Source organism: Choloepus didactylus, chromosome 24 (genome assembly GCF_015220235.1).
Source record: "Choloepus didactylus isolate mChoDid1 chromosome 24, mChoDid1.pri, whole genome shotgun sequence".
In the NCBI taxonomy this organism is placed as follows: domain Eukaryota; kingdom Metazoa; phylum Chordata; class Mammalia; order Pilosa; family Megalonychidae; genus Choloepus; species Choloepus didactylus.
In genome coordinates, this window is record NC_051330.1 from 5,277,195 (window position 1) to 5,297,302 (window position 20,108).

General features: G+C 41.0%; 1 protein-coding gene across 2 annotated transcripts in view; it reads right to left on the reverse strand.

Annotated features, from left to right (window-relative positions):
- Positions 1–18,935, reverse strand: part of LOC119520071 (TATA-box binding protein) — a 62,779-nt gene extending 43,844 nt beyond the window's left edge. For both annotated transcript variants that reach the window (XM_037817819.1, XM_037817820.1), the window contains exons 1-3: positions 18,810–18,935; positions 15,825–16,045; positions 2,089–2,471 (exon numbers count right to left, since the gene is read on the reverse strand). In XM_037817819.1, the coding sequence (XP_037673747.1) occupies positions 2,089–2,471; positions 15,825–15,878 (437 nt within the window). In that variant the 5' untranslated portion in view covers positions 15,879–16,045; positions 18,810–18,935. The remainder of the gene's footprint in view (positions 1–2,088; positions 2,472–15,824; positions 16,046–18,809) is intronic.
- Positions 18,936–20,108: the final 1,173 nt, after the last annotated feature.

The window sequence follows — 20,108 nt, forward strand, 5'->3', positions numbered from 1 at the left end:
GATTTCAAAATGGTGGTTTTTCTAATACTTTCATTCCTTCTTCACTTATTAGTTGAAATATCTCTTCAAAGAGTACTTCATAGGGGATTCATTTTTCCCCAATGTTTCACTCAAAAAAAATTTTTTAATTCTCATCAAAGTTGACAGAATTTCCACTAAACACCTATACCAACCAGATTCTAAAATTATTTTCTTATACTTGCTTTATCACATATCAATCTGTCCATGCCTTTATCCATAAGTTAACTCTTTTAATTTTAATGCATTTCAAAATAAATTGCAGGGCAGGATAGGAAAGGCACAGAATCTAGAGGTCTCACAGGAAAGTTTCACAATCTGCTGGGTCTCACACTCAGGAAAACCTGATACTGAACACAGCCTCCTCCTGAGACCTGGGCCCACTTGGTATGGGAAAATCTGATTGGGGTAATCAAGGAAACAAGATGCTTAGACAACAAAAAATTACATATCACATTAGGAAAAACAAAGATATGGCCCAAAGCAACAAACTTATACTTCAACAGAGATACAGGAATGAAACAACTAAATATTAATCAAACAAATGTAAAACAATTCAAAAATATGGTGGGAATGTAAAACGGTGCAGCCACTGCTGAAGACAGTTTAGAGGTTCCTCAGGGAACTATGTACAGAATTGCCATATGACTGGGCAATCCTGCTACTAGGTACATACCCAGAAGAACTGAAAGCAGAGAAGTAAACAGACATTCGCATACTGATGTTCATAGTGGCCTTATTCACAATTGCCAAAAGACGGAAACAACCCAAGCATCCATCAACCGACAAGCAGAGCAACAAAATGTGATATATATACACGATGGAATATTATTCAGCTGTAAGAAGGAATGAAGTCCTGATGCACGCAACAACATGGATGAACCTGCAGGACATTATGTTGAGCGAAATATGCAAGACACAAAAGGACAAATATTGTATGATCTCACTGGTGTCAACTAATTACAGTAAGCAAAGTCATAACAGACAAAAAATCTAGAATATAGGTTACCAGGAGAGAATGAGGCTTGAGAATGGGGAGTGGATTCTTAATGTGTGCAGAATTTTTAATTAGGTTGAATTTAAATGCTTGGAAATGTATAGAGGTGATGATGGCACATAATGGTGACTATAACAGAACTAAATTATGTGTGTGACTGTTGTAGAAAGGGGAAATTTAGGATCGCATATCACAAGAAGGAAAGCTGGAGGTTAAAACATGTGACCATATTAACAGTGAATGTTGTGGTAGACAATGAGTATAATTAATAGTACAAATATAAAAAGGTTCTTTCCTGAATTAGAACAAATGCACACCACTATTTTGTTTGTTTAGAGTAATGAAAATGTTCCAAAAGTGACTGTGGTCATGAATGCACAACTATGTGATGATATTGAGTCATTTTTTACTTTGGATTGATTGTATGGTGTGTGAATACATCTCAATGAAACTGTAAAAAAACAACCAGTAAATACTATATCCTTTTCACTGACTTATATACGGGAATATCTGCAGGTTTTCAGGAAGAATTTTTTCCTACTCCCACCCTGTTACATACAGGACCCGCTTGATTTAGGTGGGAAAATCCATTTCGGACAGGAGCAGTCATCCTTACCTTGTGGGAAGGACTTAGCTCTTGAGAGATTTGCAGTGCAGCCCATAGTAACAATGAAGAAAAACAAGGATCAGCATGAATATATTTATTCATACTAATTTTTTGTTCCAAAGACCTTCCCACAAGGGAAGGAGACTACAAACAGTTGTGATTTAGCAAATCAGCTACACGGAAACATCTATAATAACAACAATGAAATTCAGATTGACATTTGGCTATGGATTGCACTGGCCTGATTATGTAACACAAACTACCAAATATCTGAAAATGTTATGGAGAGCACTGACCCACTACGGCAGTTTTACTTTCGTTTCTCAAATGAGAAATACAGCACATTTTCACACAGAATTACCATTAATGCCACTCCCTTCCATCAGTGAATCCGTCTGAAAACAGAGACCAGCAGCCCAGCTCTGAGGGACAGGAAGAGAGAAGACACAAGGCACGAGGTACTCACTGAAGCTGTGGTACAATTCCGGAGCTCTCCGATGCCGGGGTGGCAGGAGTAATGGGCGTCATGGGCGTCATGGGCGACGGGTACAGGGGAGTGGTGCCTGGCAAAGGTGCCGTTGTCAGAGTCTGAGAATGGAAGAGCTGCGGAGTCTGGCCAGAGGCCCCCTGTGTAGCCGGCTGAGATGTAGACTGCTGAACCGCCGCCGCCACCGCTGCCTGCTGCTGCTGCTGCTGCTGCTGCTGCTGTTGCTGCTGCTGCTGCTGCTGCTGCCGCTGCTGCTCCTCCAGAATCGACAGGCTGTTGGTGTTCTGAATAGGCTGGGGGGTCAGTCCCGTGCCATACGGCATCATCGGACTGAAGATGGGGATCCCAGGAGTCATGGCGCCCTGGGGGAAGCAAGGAGAAACAGGGGTGAGGCGGCCTGGTCTTCAGTGTTGTGGAACCTGCCTCGATGAACAGCAGGCGAGATACGGAAAGAAGATGCCTTCTGAGTATAAATGGGGTGACTGAGCATTACTAGGAAGGATGAAGGAGGACCTGACTTATTTTTATACACAGAACTTTCTTCTTCAGTCAAGAACCTAGGATTTGGTAACAGACCTGAGTGTGAATTTCAACCCTGCTACTTACTACCTGTGAGAACTTCAGGAAGTTGCTCAACCCTTCAGGCATAACTAAGGGTAATAATGCTCTAAGACTGCTGAAGAGAATAAGGAGAGAAAATTAGAGAAACCACAGATCACTGCTTAAACCATTCTTCTAGCATCCCATCTGGGTTATGCCATTTCCCTCAAACTGTCCACCCCAATTTGGATGACAAATTACACGGTTACCTCAGATATTCACTTCAAGTGTTCAATATGATGAAAGGCACATAAAAAACCCTGAAGTGTTAGCAAGGTCATGATAATTTTTAAAATTCTACTAAAAAGGTTGACTGTTTGTTCTCCCACAAGTTTAAATCAACCAAGTCCAATGGATCTGAGAGAATTTCAATTTACTTTTCTATAATACTTCCTTTTGCAGACACTGGTACATTAAGACTCAGAATGGCCCCCTGGGAAAGGGAAAACAGATGCTGTTCTTCCCATATTAAAAACAAGAAAGCTGTCATCTAGAGAAGTTAAATGACTTGCTCCAAATCCCAGATCTAGTTACAAGATGAGTCAAGATCACAACCTTGTTTTCCTGAGACCCAGTCCAATGCTTTCCCTACCATACCAAAATCCATGGAGCCCCACGGAGTTCAGTTTTATGAGCCTCTTCAAACTACATGCGGCATTCTGCATGTAATTTCTGGGGAAAGGATCCATTGCTTTCAGTAGATTCTCAAATGGTCTAAGATTTGAAAACCAGACACAATCCTTTCCCATTTCTACCACTTTACTTAGCAGAGAGCACAAGCTAAAAATGTCTAAGATATATATGTTCAACTATGTCACCCCTACACAGTGGCAGAAACAATATGAAAGAAAGACAGCCAAATACACCTAATGTAGCCCTAACTATGCAAATATGGTTTTATCGCTTCTATGATGGTTAGGTTCATGTGTCAAGTTGGCCAGGTGATGGTTCCCAGGTGTCTGGTCAAGCAAGCACTGGCCTAACCACTACTGCAAGAACATCTGTGGCTGGTTAATAAACCAGGAGACTGGTTTATTAAATCATCAGTCAATTGGCTGCAGCTGTGACTGATGACATCAACAAAGGTCACATCTTCCACAAGGAATTCAATCAGCTGGATTTAATCCAATCAGTTGAAGACTTTGAAAGGAGAGAAAGGACCTTCACTTCTTCGGCTCACCAGCAAAACGTTTCCTGAGGAGTTCATCGAACAGCTTCATTGGATTGCCAGTTCGCTGCCTGCCCTATGGAATTTGGACTCATGCATCCCCACAGTTGCATGAGAGACTTTTATAAAATCTTATATTTACAGGTATCTCTTGTTGGTTCTGTTTCCCTAGAGAACGCTAACTAATACAGCTTGGTAACAGGAGTGATTCTTGAGCAACAGAATCTTAAAATGGGCTTTTACAATTGGTTTTCTACTTTGATTGGATTCAAAGGCACTAATGACTCCATTTCCAATAATCAAGATGGCACTGACAGTCCATGGCATGAGTTGGCAATAGAGATATGCAAAATATCACAATTTGATTCTGCTAATCATACTCTTGTATGAAGCCAGGCTCTGGGTGACAGTGTTTTTGACACCTTAACAGAGTTTTGGAGAGTTAAGATGTATAATGATGTTGGCTGGTTGCTCTTAGACATGCTGGATAAAGTTATAAGAGAAAGGGACAAGCTAAAAGCTTCAAACTTGAAACTTAAAAGCCATATGACAGATACAAAGGTTTCTTTGTGTGCCCTGAAAACCTTATTTCTTGTGGCTGCAGACTTGAAATTTCTGAAAACCAGAACCAGAGTCTCATTGTTGGAGCAGCAGATTTACAATGTAAGCTAAAATCTCAACCTCACAGGATGTGTGCTATTAAAGTAAAGGCACTGATTGGAAAAGAATGGGATCCCAAAACTTGGGATGGGGAAATATGGATTGATAATAATGGCAGTGAGGACAATGGAACCCTTGATTCTGCTGAATCTTTGCTAGATATACCTGTAATGGTCTGCCCTGAGGAGACAGCTCTCCAACCTCCAGCTTGCTTTGAGGAAACAGCTTCCCAACCTTCAGTCTGCCCCGAGGAGCCTGCCATCCAACCTCCACCTAAAGAGAGTAACCCTTCAGTGCTATAATCACCTTCCTTGAGGAAGCAGCCCTCACTCCTCTGTCTGGAGAGATTAATCCTGTTTCACAAGATGAAACTGCAAGGGAATGTCCTGAGGTAAACTGCCTGAGGCATACTTCTAATTCTTTTCATGACCCACCAACAGTCTTTGCTTCAAGACCTATAACTAGACTAAAGCCCCAACAGGCCCCAAAGGTGAGGTAGAAAGTGTGACCCACAAGGAAGTATGCTATACTCCAAAAGAACTGCATGAGTTTTCCAATTTATATAGACAGAAAAGGGGAAGGTATGTGAGAATGGATATTAAGGGTGTGGGATTATGGTGGAAGGAACATAAAATTGGATCCAGCTGTATTTATTGATATCGGCCCACTAAGCAAAGATTCTGCATTCAATGTTGTAACTTGAGGGGTTAGAAAGGGCGTTAACAGTTTGGGGTTGGCTGAAATGTGGATCAAAAGGTGGCCAACATTACCTGAGGTTGAAATGCCAGCACTGCCCTGGTATAATGCAGAAGAGGGGATTCAAAGGCTTAGAGACATTGGAATGTTAGAGTGGATTTATCATAGAAGACTTGCTCACACACCCCAGGAATGTCCAGAAAACACACCTTTTACCGGGTGCCATAAAGTCGTGCATGCACAACAGCACTCCATCATAAAGTAGAAATGGTATATACGAGATAGGGCTCAAGCGGGTCCTGAAGGCACAAGTAAGTTACATGAGAAAGTGGCCCAAATGCCCATGGCCCCCACTCCTTCCACCTTACCTACTTTCCCAGCCCACAGCTATGGCATCTCGAGGAGTTCCTTACAATCAGTTGACCAAGGAAGAGAAAACTCAGGCCTGGTTTTCAGACTGTTCCGCACAACATGCAGGCACCACCTGAAAGTGGACAGCTGCAACATTGCATTCCCTTTCTGGGATGTTCTGAAGGACAGTGGTGAGGGGAAATCCTCCCAGTGGGCACAACATCAAACAGTACACCTGGTTGTTCCCTTTGTTTGGAAGAAGAACTGGCCCAAGGTGCCTTTTTATACTGATTCATGGACTGTTGCTAATGGTAGGGCTGAATGGTCAGGGACTTGGAAGGAACATGATTGGAATGGTCAGGGATTTGGAAGGAACATGATTGGAAAATTGGTGACAAGGAAGTCTGGGGAAGAGTTATGTGGATAGACCTTTCTGAGTGGGCAAAAAACATGAAGATACTTATGTGCCACATGAATGCTCACCAGAGGGTGACTTCAGCAGAGGAAGATTTTAATAATAAAGTGGATAAGATGACCCATTCGGTGGATACCAGTCAGCCTCTTTCCCCAGACATTCCTGTCATTGCCCAATGTGCTCATGAACAAAGTGGTCATGGTGGCAGGGATGGAGGTTACACATGGGCTCAGCAACATGGACTTCCACTCACCAAGGCTGACCTGGCCACAGCCACTGCTGAGTGTCCAATCTGCCAGCAGCAGAGACCTACACTCAGTCCCTGATATGGCACCATTCCTCGGGGTGATCAGCCTGCTACCTGGTGGCAGGCTGATTACATTGGACCACTTCCATCATGGAAGAGGCAATGATTTATTCTCAATGGAATAGACACATACTCCAAATATGGGTTTGCCTTCCCTGCACACAATGCTTCCACCAAAACTATCATCCGTGGACTTACAGAATGCCTTATCCACTGTCATGGTATTCCACACAGCATTGCTTCTGACCAAGGAACCCGCTTCACAGCAAAGGAAGTGAGGGGATGGGCACGTGCTCATGGAATTCTCTGGTGTTACCATGTTCCCCATCATCCAGAGGCAGCTGGGCTGACAGAACGGTGGAATGGCCTGTTGAGGACTAAACTATGGCATTAACTAGGTGGCAATACCTCACAGGGTTGGGGCAGTGTTCTCCAGGGGGCTGTGTATGCTCTCAATCAGCGTCCACTCTATGTGGCTGTTTTTCCGATAGCCAGGATTCACGGGTCCAGAAATCAAGGGATGGAAACAGGAGTGGCACCACTCACTATCACTCCTAGTGATCCACTAGGGAAATTTTTGCTTCCTGTTCCTGCAACCTTAAGTTCTGCTGGTCTACAAGTCTTTGTTCCAAAAGGAGGAGTGTTTCCACCAGGAGACACAACAATAATCCCATTGAACTGGAAGTTAAAGACTGCCACCTGGCCACTTTGGCCTTCTCATGCCTCTGAATCAACAGGCAAGGAAGGAGATTACTATACTGGCTGGGGTGATTAATCCTAACTATCAAGAGGAAATAGCACTGCAACTACAGAATGGAAGTAAAGAAGAGTTTTCCTGGAATATAGGAAATCCCCTAGGGCATCTCTTAGTACTACCATGCTCTGTGATTCAAGACAACGGAAAACTGCAACAGCCCAAATCCAGGCAGGACTATCAATGGCCAAGAAATTTCAGGAATGAAGGTTTGGGTCACCCCAACCGGCAAAGAACCACGGCCAGCTGAAGTGCCTTGCTGAGGGTAAAGGGAACATGGAATGGGTAGTGGAAGAAGGTAGCGATAAATATGAACTACAACCACATGACTAGTTACAGAAAAAAGGACTATGATGACATGAATATTCCCTCGTTTTGTTATGCTTATTATTTAAGTTAAAGGAAATTAAGAGTTAACATCACCCAAGGACTTGCACCCTATCCTGGAGAGATTTAGTGCGTTTCCAGTTGTACACAGGACAGCTGAGTATCGTTAGGTGAAATATATGTCTGTTATTGTGCTCTACTTAGAGATAAAGTATGGTTTAAGGTGATGTGTATAACTGCCAAGTTGACAAGGGGTGGACTGTGATGGTAAGGTTCACGTGTCAACTTGGCCAGGTGATGGTGCCCAGGTACCTGGTCAAGCAAGCACGGGCCTAACCATTACTGCAATTACATTTGTGGCTGGCTAATAAACCAGAAGTCTGGTTTATTAAATCATCAGTCAACTGACTATACCTATGACTGATTATAGCAACAAAAGGTGTGTCTTCAGTAATGAGAATTCAATCAGCTGGATTTAATCCAATCAGTTGAAAACTTTGAAGGGAGCGAGAGAGAGGACCTTCACTTCTTCTTCAGCTAGCCAGCAAAGCGTTTCCTGAGGAGTTCACTGAACAGCTTCATTGGAGTTGCCAGTTCGCTGCCTGCCCTATGGAATTTAGACTCGTGTGTCCTGCCTATGGAATTTGGATTTGCACATTCCCACAGTTGCATGAGACACTTTTATAAAATCTTGTATTTACAGATATCTCTTGTTATTTCTGTTTCCCTAGAGAACCCTAACTAATACAGCATCAATAACTTTTTTTTATAAAAATATGAACTAGGAAAAAAATTCAGTTTACGTCAGTTTAAAAGCTATTGCAACAGGAGGCAGGGCAAGATGGCAGCATAGGGAGGTGTGAAATTTAGTACCCTAGAGCAACTAGTGAATAGCCGGGAGCAACTAGAAAATAGTCTGAAACAACTTATGGAGGGACGTCCGTGACCAGACATCATACACCAGTCAGGAATGGGTGAAATGGCTGAGACTGCAGTATAGAACTGTAAGTAAAGCTCCCCAAACCGTGGCGCTGGCGCCCCTCCCCCACCAGTATGGTAGGCTGAGTTGCAAAACTTCACTGTAAGAGAAAGCAGCAGTCCCTGCTGGGAGCAAGGGAATGTAGCTGAACCAAGCTCCAACTGTGGTTTTAATTAACAAATCTGGACTATTAAATACTTGCTAAAAGCATAGATAAATCCAGAGCAAGCAGGAAAGGAGCCCAGAGGTTTATCCTGGCAGAGAGGAGGTGGGGCTGACGGGAAAAAATACGTAAATAAATAAAAACAGAGGCTTCTAGAGTCTGCTGAGCTCAGAATACTGGAAAAGGGCTGTGTCCCTAGAAAAGGGGCACAAAGAACCAGGTACCAACTGCAGTTCTTCCCTTGTGAACTGGAGTGCTGGGGACTGGCTCTGAAAATGGCTCCGGTTTTTTTTCCTTTTTTCCTTTTTTTTCCCTCCAATTCAAAGTAGTTCATTAGAGAGAGCCTCAGGTATTTTCAATTGTCAGCAATGACCCAGACAAGGGTAGAGTTAAGATAGAGAGTCAAAGGAAAAACTCAAGTGTAGGAAAAAATTCCCTAAAGGGATTATCGTCCCTAAGAAAAGGAAGGGACAAGGCCCAGCTCAAGTAGCAGCCTTCTCTCAGAGAACTCAGACCCCATGGCCTGGCGGGAAGAAAAAAAAACAAAAAAAACAAAACAGAAACAGCTTGGACAGGGTACACTGAGAATTAAATATACCACATCTCTTTATGCTGGTGGGGAGTTGCCGGCTGACAAGCACCATCTCCTGGGCAGGACAGAAAAAGCACAGAGTCTACAGACCTCACAGGATGTCTGACAATCTTCTGGCTCTCACCCTCAGGACAACCTGATACTGAATACAGCCTCCTCCTGATATCTGGGCCTGTCCTGGGAAAATCTGATTGGGGTAATCAAGGAAACCAGATGCCTAGACAACAGAAAACTACAGATCACACTAGGAAAAATGAAGATATGGCCCAGTTAGAGGAACAAACTTACACCTCAACTGAGATACAAGAATTGAAACAGCTGATTATTAATCAAACAAATCTCTTAAATCAATTCAAAAATCGAATCAACAAGTTGAGGGAAGATATGGCAAAAGAGATGAAGAATATAAAGAAGACATTGGGCAAACATAAGGAAGATCTCGAAAGTTTGAAAAAACAATTGGCAGAACTTACAGGAATGAAAGGCACAATATAAGATGAAAAACACAATGGATACATACAGCAGCAGATTTGAAGAGGCAGAAGAAAGGATTCATGAACTGAAGCACAGGACAGCTGAAATCCTACACACAGAAGAACAGATAGGGAAAAGAATGGAAAAATATGAGCAGAGTTTCAGGGAACTGAATGACAACATGAAGCACATGAATATATGTGTCATGGGTGTCCCAGAAGGAGAAAAGGGGCAGAAAGAATAATGGAGGGAATAATCACTGAAAATTTCCCATCTCTTACAAAACATAAAATTACAGATCCAAGAAGTGCAGCGTACCCCAAACAGAATGAACAGAGTAGACCTAAGCCAAGACATTTAATAATCAGATTATCAAATGTTAAAGACAAAGAAAGAATTCTGAAAGCAGCAAGAGAAAAGCAATCCACCACATACCAGGGAAGACAAAGAGAGAATTCTAAAAGCAGCGAGAGAAAAGCAATCCATCACATATAAGGGAAGCATGATAAGACTGTGTGAATTTCTCAGTAGAAACCATGGAGGCGAGAAGGCAGTGGTATGATATATTTAAGAAAAACTGCCAACCAAGAATTCTGTATCGGGCAAAACTGTCCTTCAAAAATGAAGGACAGTTTGAAATATTCTCAGACAAAGAGACATTGAGAGAGTCTGTGAACAAGATACCTGCTCTATAGGAAATCCTAAAGGGAGCACTACAGGGAGATAGGAAAAGATAGGAGTGAGAGGTTTGGAAAAGAGGGTAGAAATATAAAGACAGGAGTGAGAGGTTTGGAAAAGAGGGTAGAAATGAAGACTATCAGTAAGGGTCAAAAGGGAGAGGCAAAAATAAAAATAAAATAAGATACGACATATAAAATCCAAAAGACAAAATGGTGGACAGTAGACATTATGTTGAGTGAAATCAGCCAGAAACAAACAGATTGATACTGTATGGTCCCACTAATATGGAATAACATTGATGAGTGAAATTTGAGAGTTGAGAACACAGGTTATCAGGAGAAAGAAAGAGGATGGAGATTGAGCATTTGATGCCGAAGGAGTACAGAGGTTTAACAGGATTGACTGTATTAGATTCAGAAATAGAATGGATAACATAATAGCGTGTGATGGTAACACAGTAATGTAAGTACTCTGAACAAAGATGGGCATGAGTATGGTTGAAAGAGGAAGGCTAAGGCATATATGACTTCAGAAGGAAAGATAGAAGATAAAGAGTGGGTTTGTATAACTTAGGGAAACCTAGAGTGGTCAATGATGGTGATTAAATGTACAAATGTAAGAATGGTTTTAAATGAGGGAGAACAAATGAATGTCAACATTGCAAGGTATTGAAAATTGGATGGTATGGGGAAAAATGCAATCAATGCAAACTAGAGTCTGTAGTTAATGGTAACATTATAAGATGCTTCCATTAATTGTAACAAAGGCAATATACCAAAGCTAAATGTCTATGAGAGGGAAATATAATGGAGTGATATGGGATTCTTGGTGGTGGTGATATTGTCTGACCTTTTCATTGTATTTTATGTTTATTTTTCTTCTCTCTTTTGTAGTTTTATTCAACATTTTTTTCCCTCCTTTTCCTCTTTCTTTGGAGAAGAGATGGAAATGTCCTCATATAGACTGTGGTGGAGAATGAATTATGTTATTATACTGAGAACCAATGATTGCTTACTAAGGATAGATTGTATGGTATGTGAATAAAACTGTTAAAAAAATAAACAAAGGGATACAAGTGCTGGAGAAAATGTGGAGAGAGGGATGTACTTATTCCCTGTTGGTAGGGAAGTAGAACGGCACAGCCTAGCTGGAGGACAGTGTGGTGATTCCACAGGAAGCTAACTATGGGGTTGCCATATGGTCCTATAACCCCATTATTGGGTATATACTTGGAAGAACTGAGAGCAGGGACATGAGTAGACATTGCACTCTGGTATTTAACAGATGATATTCACAATTTGCAAGGAATGGAGGTGGCCTAAGGGAATACCAACTGATAAATGGAATGGTGAACTGTGAAGTATGCATAGAATGAAATACCGAGTGGCGGCAAGAAGAAATGAAGTTGTGAGGTATACACCTAGGTGACTGGACCCTGAGGACAGTATGTTGAGTGAAATAAGCCAGAATCGAAAAGACAAACATTATATTGCCTTATTAATATGATCTATCTATAATGTGCAAACTCTGAGAATTGAATCTGAGAGCATAAATTACCAGGGGAAGGCTTTCGGTAAATGTTCCTAGATTATAAGAACGTACAGCAGTCACATCTATTCACGAGTTGTAGTGGTTATCTCTAAATTCTGAGATGCTGAGCTGTTTGTGTATAATCTGGTTGGTCCCTGTAACTTTTATTTCCAGATAGTTAATGACATTGAGCCCCTTTTATTCCTAATGGCCCTTTCTAAATTCTCTCTTCCGTGAACTAGTTTCCACAGTGGTTCCCATTTTTCTTCCTGTGGTTGAGGTTTTTTCATTCACTCATTCTTTTTTTTTTACATTCATTTTTATTGAGATATATTCACATAACAGGCAGTCATACAAAGCATACATTTAATTGTTCACAGTACCATTATATAGTTGTGTGTTCATCCCCCAAATTAATTTTTGAACATTTTCATTACCACACACACAAAAGTAATAAGAATAAAAATTAAAGTGAAAAAGAATAAAAGTAAAAAAGAACACTGGGTGCCTTTTTTTTCCCCTTCCATTTTTCTACCCATCCATCCATACACTGGGGAGTATGATTCACATGGCTTTCCCAATCACACTGTCACCCCTCATAAGCTACATTTTTATACAATCGTCTTCAAGATTCATGGGTTCTGGGCTGTAGTTTGATAGTTTCAGGTATTTACTGCTAGCTATTCCAACTCACCAGAATCTAAAAAGGGCTGTCTATATTGTGCGTAAGAGTGCCCACCAAAGTGATCTCTTGGTTCCTTTTGGAATCTCTCTTTCACTGAAGCTTATTTCATTTCCTTTCACATCCCCCTTTTGGTCAAGAAGATGTTCTCCATCCCACGATGCTGGGTCTACATTCCTCCCTGGGAGTTATATTCCACATTGCCAGGGAGATTCACTCCCCTGAGTGTCAGATCCCACGTAGAGGGGAGGGCAGTGATTTCACCTGCCCAGTTGGCTTAGCTAGAGAGAGAGGGCCACATCTGAGCAACAAAGAAGCATTCAGGAGGAGGCGCTCAGGCACAATTATAGGCAGGCCTGGCCTCTCCTTTGCAGCAACAGTCTTGCCAAAGGCAAGTCCCATGGTGGAGGGCTCAGCCCATCAAACCAAAAGTCTCCTATGTCTGTGAGAACATCAGCAAACATCGAGATGGGGAGCCCAACATCCCTACATTCTCCACCACCTCCTCAAGGGGGCTCTGCATATTTTTTTCATTGTTTTTTTTTAATTAACTCTTTCTTTTTTTTAATTAACTATATAAAAAAAAAAAACTAAAAAAAAAAAATAATACAACAAAAAAACATTTCAAACAAAACATAACAAGGGAGGTCCCTGTAACTTTGAGTATCTATGTGACATCCAAGACTCAGAGCCAGAGTTCAGCAGCTATGAATGTCAACATTACCCCAAACAGCAAATGTTAAAACAGCTGAAAAAGAGATCAGACTTCAATTAGAGATATGACAGAAATGGACTTGATTAGAATGAAGGCAAACTAGACTGAAGGGTAAAGGATTATATTGACTTGTGTTTTAAAACTTGAACTTCTGTGTGAGACCAAAGGAAGAGATGTTGATTTGATGCAAAATCTCTACTTTCTGTAGCATGCTATATAATTTAACTTACATGGTCAGTTTATTCAAACACCATAATTACAGGGAACGTTGAATATGGGGAGAGAGCTGGTTGGTTTGTACAGGGTAGCGTGAAACCCCAATACATCCCAGAGTAATTTGGGTGGAGAGTAAGGAGTATCTGTCCAGCCCTCTTGAGGGCCTGGGGGAAAATGTGGAAATATTAAACTTCCCCACTTGGGGAATTCCTGATATTCTCACAAGCACTGGGGACTACCACTGTAGTAAGCCAAGTCCTCGATCTTGAAGCTTGCCCTTATGAAGCCTATTATTGCAAAGGAGAGGCTAAGCCTACTTATAATGGTACCTACGAGTCACCCCCAGGGAGCCTCTTTTGTTGCTCAGATGGGGCCCATCTCTCTCTATGTCCACTCAGCAGGTAAACTCACTGACTTCCCCCACACTACGTGGGACATGACTCCCAGGAATGAGCCTGGACCCAGCATCATGGGATTGAGAGAGATTTCCTGACCAAAAGGAGGGAAGAGAAGTTAAACAAAATAAAGTTTCAGTGGCTGAGAGATCTCAAATGGAGTCAAGAGGTCATTCTGGAGGTTACTCTTACACATTATATAGATATTCCTTTTTAGTTTTTAGTGTACTAGAATAACTAAGAGGAAATACCTGAAACTGCTAACTGCAATCCAGTATCCTCAATTCTTGAAGATGATTATATAACTATACAGCTTATATGTAGTGACTGTATGATTGTGAAAACCTTGTGGCTCACACTCCCTCCATCCAGTGTGTGGACAAATGAGAAGAAAAGACGGGGACAAAAAGCAAACGAACAATGGGGGGGACAGGAGTATGAGATGTTTTGGGTATTCATTTTTACTTTTATTTTTATTCTTATTCTTATTTTTTGGAGTAACGAAAATGTTCAAAAAATTGATTGTGGTGATGAATGCACAGCTGATGAAGCTATGAACTGACTGTACACTTTGGATGATTCTATGGTATGTGAATATAGCTGAATAAAATTGCTTTAAAAAAAAGATATTACAATATAATCTTACTGTTAGTTTCAGGTTTTAAAAGTAGGTCTGCCTTATTTTAAATATGCAAAACTAACTCAAAATGGATCACAGACCTAAATGTAAAAGCTAAAACTATAAAACACACTTATGATTTTAGAGTAGGCAAAGATTTCTTAGACAGGACACATAACAAGTAACTATGAAGAAAAAACGATAAATCGGATTTCAAAAAAATTAAGAAATTCTGTTCTTTGAAGGACACCATGGAGAAAATTAAAAGGCAAGCCACAGACTGAGAAACAATACTTATAATACATGCATCTGATAAAGGATTTGTATCCAGAATACATAAATGGATTAGTAAAAGACGACCAAATAAACCCAATAAAAAATGGGATATGCACAGACATTTTACAAATGAAGCTATATATAAATGGCCAATAAGCACTTGACAAGATGCTCAAGATCATTACTCGTCAGGAAAATATGGATGAAAAAGACTGACAGTCCCAAGTGTTGGTGAGGATGTGGACCAACTAGAACTCTCCTGCACCACTGGTAGAACCGCAAAAAGATACAGCCACTTTTGAAAATGATTTGGCAGTTCCTTATAAAGTTAAACATACCTTTACCATCTGACCTAGCAACCCATTCCTAAGTAAATAAAATTAAAGCACACTGCACACAAAGACCTGTACACAAATGTTTACAGCCTCACTGCCCCAACCTGGAAATAACCCCTTAAGGCGCAGCAACTCAAGAATGAACAAATTGTGGTATATCCATCCAATGGAATACTACCTGGCAATAAAAGGAATTAACTACTGATACACCTAACAATGCAGATGAACCTCAAAAACATTATGCTGGCAAAGACAGACAAAAAAATTTTTAGTGCTGGGAAAGCAGACCAGCAGTTGCCTGTGACTGGATGAGACGGACTGACTGTAAAGGGGCAGGCAGGAATTTGGGGAGGTTACAGAGGTGTAAACAGTTGTCAAAATGCACATTTAAAATGGGCATTTCTGTTGTCTGTAAATTGTACCTCAACAGAGTTTATTTAAAAATTTAAAAAAAAAATCTGTGATTTATAACTTTAAAAGTAAAAAGGAAAAGATAAAACTAGAACATAGTTTGATGGGAGCAACTTTCAAAATCAAAGACCCTATACATCACTACGAACACTTTCACAAGTATTTTTCAAAAGACTAAGTGTTTAACAAATATGTAACTTAGCTTCTGAATAAATTCACCAAATAAAACATTATCACTTTTTTTCACAGCCTAATGGAATTACTCAACAAAACTAATAGGAAAGGCTTAAAAAAAAAACACAGAAATCCATTTTCAACTCTGTATGGCGAAACTCCCTCCCTCCCTATGCTCTCCCTCCAGTGTGTTACCTGGGGTGAGGCCAAGCCCTGAGCATAAGGTGGGAGGCTGTTGTTTTGATCCATGATGTTCACTTTCTTCTTAGTAAACCAAACACCCTTGGACTGGAATCTGCCCTCAGCAGTCAGTCTTTTTCCTGGAGCATCACTGGTGCACTCTTCTTAGCAATTTCGTCAACTCTTTGGGTTATCTTCATGCACGCCAAGAATAAGTGATACTGGTTCGAAAAAGTCTGAAATTTAATGTAAGAAACAGGAAAGTTGTAAAGTTTTATAAGCCAGTTTCATGTACAAACAAAAACAAAAACAAATGAAGCTATTTTGGAATACATTTCCTTTTACCTTGTAATCCTGGGGCCTCATTCTTTGCATGTTTCCTGTGACTGCATGCAAAATTGTTAGCAAAACAAAGCAAAGGCTTCATATGGATCTTTACTGAATTGTTATGTTTCATTTAAATACTCTGATACTATTCCGCATTAAAAGATTTGGGGGGAAAATCCCCAGAAAAAAACAAATTCACTGTTAGGCCAAGTTCATATTTTTAACTATCCCACTCGGTTTCATATCCTCCACAATCACTAGTGGATAAAGTTCAATAAATATTGAATTGGATTAAATGTATTTTAGTTTAATAATTTATTGAGGTCCTTTTTAAATAAAGGGCTGTGATAGAAACTATACAGACACAAAGATAAACAAAAGTCTTTTATAAACGTAATAAATTTACCTCTTTGGAACACATAAATGCAAACTGAACCTGTAATCTCTTTTAAAAAATCATCATCTCTTTACTGGCTACACACTTGCAATTACTTTTAGAGGAAACAACCAAATGCCTGCTAAAAGACCTTTTGTTCAATTCAGTTCAGACAGACCCGTAACTTGTCCAGGGTTGCTGTGAGAACTGAATGAATCCATATAAGATCTACTGACTGACTGAGATAACCAATCAAGAATAGTGTCTAGTTATCTGTAGAGCAGGTACAAATAAATGTTAGCTACTGTTACATTTCAGTTTAAACATTTATTATAACTAATAAAATATTTCACATAGCACTTACAGGTCTCAGAGTTGCAGGTTAAATATCAAAGAGCCACATGCATTTCAAGCATGTGACTGGTACAGAGCAGGCACTCGAATATTTGCCGAATGAATAAAAGAAATCTGACAATCACTTTGAAAGGGTGAAAGTCCCCAAAGACTACATATTCTACATACTCATCATTGAAAAACAGACCAAACCAAATCAAGCCAAACACACGCTAAAACTCAAATTAGTAAGATTAAAAGGAAAAAAAGAAAAAACTCTGCTTCTGAAAATAAACATATCGGAGACGTAAGAAAAATTATACTTTCTAGACACTGTAATCCTAAAATAACAATAGTATACGTGCTGCAAATAAAGATGAAGGGGATATAGCCCTTGGCAACAAGGAGTTCAATGTGAAGGGTATGAAAATAATTACTGCAACATTTTGTAAGTGCTATCGTGGAAGATATGCACCATGCTAAGCTCCTTGAGTGCAGAAACCAGGCATACTGCATCTAGCACAGTGCCTGGCATGTAGTCTGAGATCATAAATGAATGAATACATAGATGCTATGGAAGAGAAGGAACTATGAACTTCAAAGCACTCTGGAGATCACAAAGCAAGGATCATGTGATTTGTGTCTAGCAAGGTGAGTAGGAATTTACAAATCAGTATTTCAGGCAAAAGGACAATCACACACAAAAAGGTAGAGAAATGAAAGCAGCTTAATATGGCTGTATGGAAAGTAGCTGTAGATGAGACAGCAAATATAGTTGGGATCCCATTATCAAGAACTGTAGGCATTATAACATAGGTAATAAGAGCAGTTATAGGATTTTAAAGTGCAGCAAGAATAGATCTGTGTTCCAGAAGGGGTACTCTGGCAAGAATGTGGATGAATTAGAGGGCAGTGAAACTGGAGAAGAGAAGCTTAGTTTAAGGGATCATTGTATGGTTAAGCCAAGAGATAATGAGGGCAGGATTTAAAGCACTCATAAACATTACTACCTAGAGATTTATCCAGAGCCTTTGGTAGCTGCAGTCTACTTTTTGGAAACTAAAAACCTAAAGAGGAAACCTGAGGAACTAGAGGGTCTTATGTCATAATGTGCCAGAGAAGGCACATCACTCCCAGTGATGGGAGAGACCACCATTTCCTCACCTGTGTCATTAAAACAGTACTAATTTATCCTTAGAAAAGAGGATTATTTGGAGAGTGTCATCTTCTGGAAACTGAATACATCAAAACAGATCTTTTTTTGAGAGCAATCACTGATAAGTGAAGAGAACCAATTAATTCTGCAAAGCCTTCTAGCGTCTGCATAACTCAATCAAGCACAGTCCATATGAGGCAGCTTTTCAACAGAAAAGCTTACCTAGAGTTTCAAATTAGATAATTACACCCGCCTGAGTCCAGAGAAGTGGGGCATTGTAAATAAAGTGGTGCGGATTTATTCATGTCTTAAGCCATTCGGGGCCCGAAGTCTCAGGCTTATGACAAAATGTTAAAAAGGCCCCAAGCACAACTTTATCGTAAAACCAGCACGAGAGCAAAACGAGCAGGCACAGGCCAGAGTTAATCTACCTTCTATCATCGAGAAGAAACGTTATATCAGGGAAGGACAGGGAAGATGGGTTTTGGCTTCACGGGGGCGGTCCCCCGCTCCAGGCCCCTCCAATCGCCCTGCACCCAACACTCGCGCGGCGGGAAGCCGCTTTTTCGAACCACAGGCGTGTCGGGACCGCGGCTGGGAGCGGAGGCCGAGACAGGTGGGCCGCCGGTACAGGCCAGAGCGGTGGGCGCCACGAGCCGGGAGGAACGTCCCCCAGCCCGCGGGGCCTTGCGCGCACAGCTCCGCGTTCCCTCCCCCTTCATCGTCCTGAGGGCCTCTCCGGCCGAGCCGCTATCCTTCCACACCCCACAATCCTCCTGAGAACAGAGGAAGTCAAAGAAGCCGTTACCTGGAGCCCCTGAGGTAACCGTCACCAGCCGACGTTAACCGAGCGCAGGCGCCCACGGTCTGGGAACCCGCCACCGCGACCCTTCCCGACCCTATTAAACTCCCGGCGCGCGCTGAATGATGTCACTTCCGCCAGTTCCGCCCTCGGCTTCAGCGAGCTCACAATGCAGGAGCAACGCCCGTGGGAGGTGTGGGCATACGTCACTTCCTCCGTTTCCTTAGTAGGAAATGAGGGTGGGAGCTGGTTAGGAAGTTCCGGGACGGGTCCGCTTTGCCAAAATACTTTCTAATTGGTCGTTGGTGGATGTAGGAAAGCTTTTGATTTTTAAATGTTGGTTGTTGTTTTTTTTTAAACCAAGTAGCTTTGAGTCCTTTGGCAGTTACCTGACATCTGGGCCTGGGTTTCTTCATCTATAAAATGGGATGATAATATTTGCACTGTAGAGATATTGTAGATTAAGTTAATAGGTGAACAGTGCCTGGCACATGCTAAGCACTCATTGAATGTTAGCTAATACTTCTTAAACGTATAGGATGATAAGAAAAACAAAAACGATAGCCTCGATAAAGAGATTCAATTATATGTATAATTCTGCTACTAACATAGTGATGGTTAATTTCATGTGTCAACTTGACTAGGTTAGGGTGTCCAGTTGCTTGTTTAAGGACACCCTGGCCTGATTGTTTCTGTGGGGGTATTCTGTAGATGGATTTAAGTCATTAGTCAGTTGATTGCATCTACCACTGAATGCATGTACAATCAGCAAGGAGTCTCCTTATCCAATAAGTTGGAGGCCTTAAAGCAAGAACTAAGGATTTCAGCAGCTAGAAAGAATTTCTATCTCTACTTCAACCAGCTTCTTCTGGGGAATTCAATGACATCTTCACCGAGTTTCCAACTTGTTGCCTGCCCTGTGGAATTCAGACTTGCTGATCCCCAAGGTTGTGTGAGCCAATTCCTATAATAAATCTCTTAATAGTTACATCTATATATATGACATATATATATATATGTCAGTTCTGTCTCTCTGGAAAACCCTGACTAATACAACCATCTTCTGCAATCTTTTCACATATGTCACAAAACTATCGGTAGATGTTTCGTAGTTCATTTACCTCAATGATTGATTAGACTCCAACACACCTTGATTTCTCCCTTTTAGGGTTTATTTAGGCATAACCATATATTGTACAGCTTTGCTTTGTTTATTTGCTGCTTTAGATTTTTGCATTATCAGTGAGGTTGTCAGCTCTGTAAGGATAGGAAATGTAATCTGTGCTTTTTGTATCCAGGCAATAC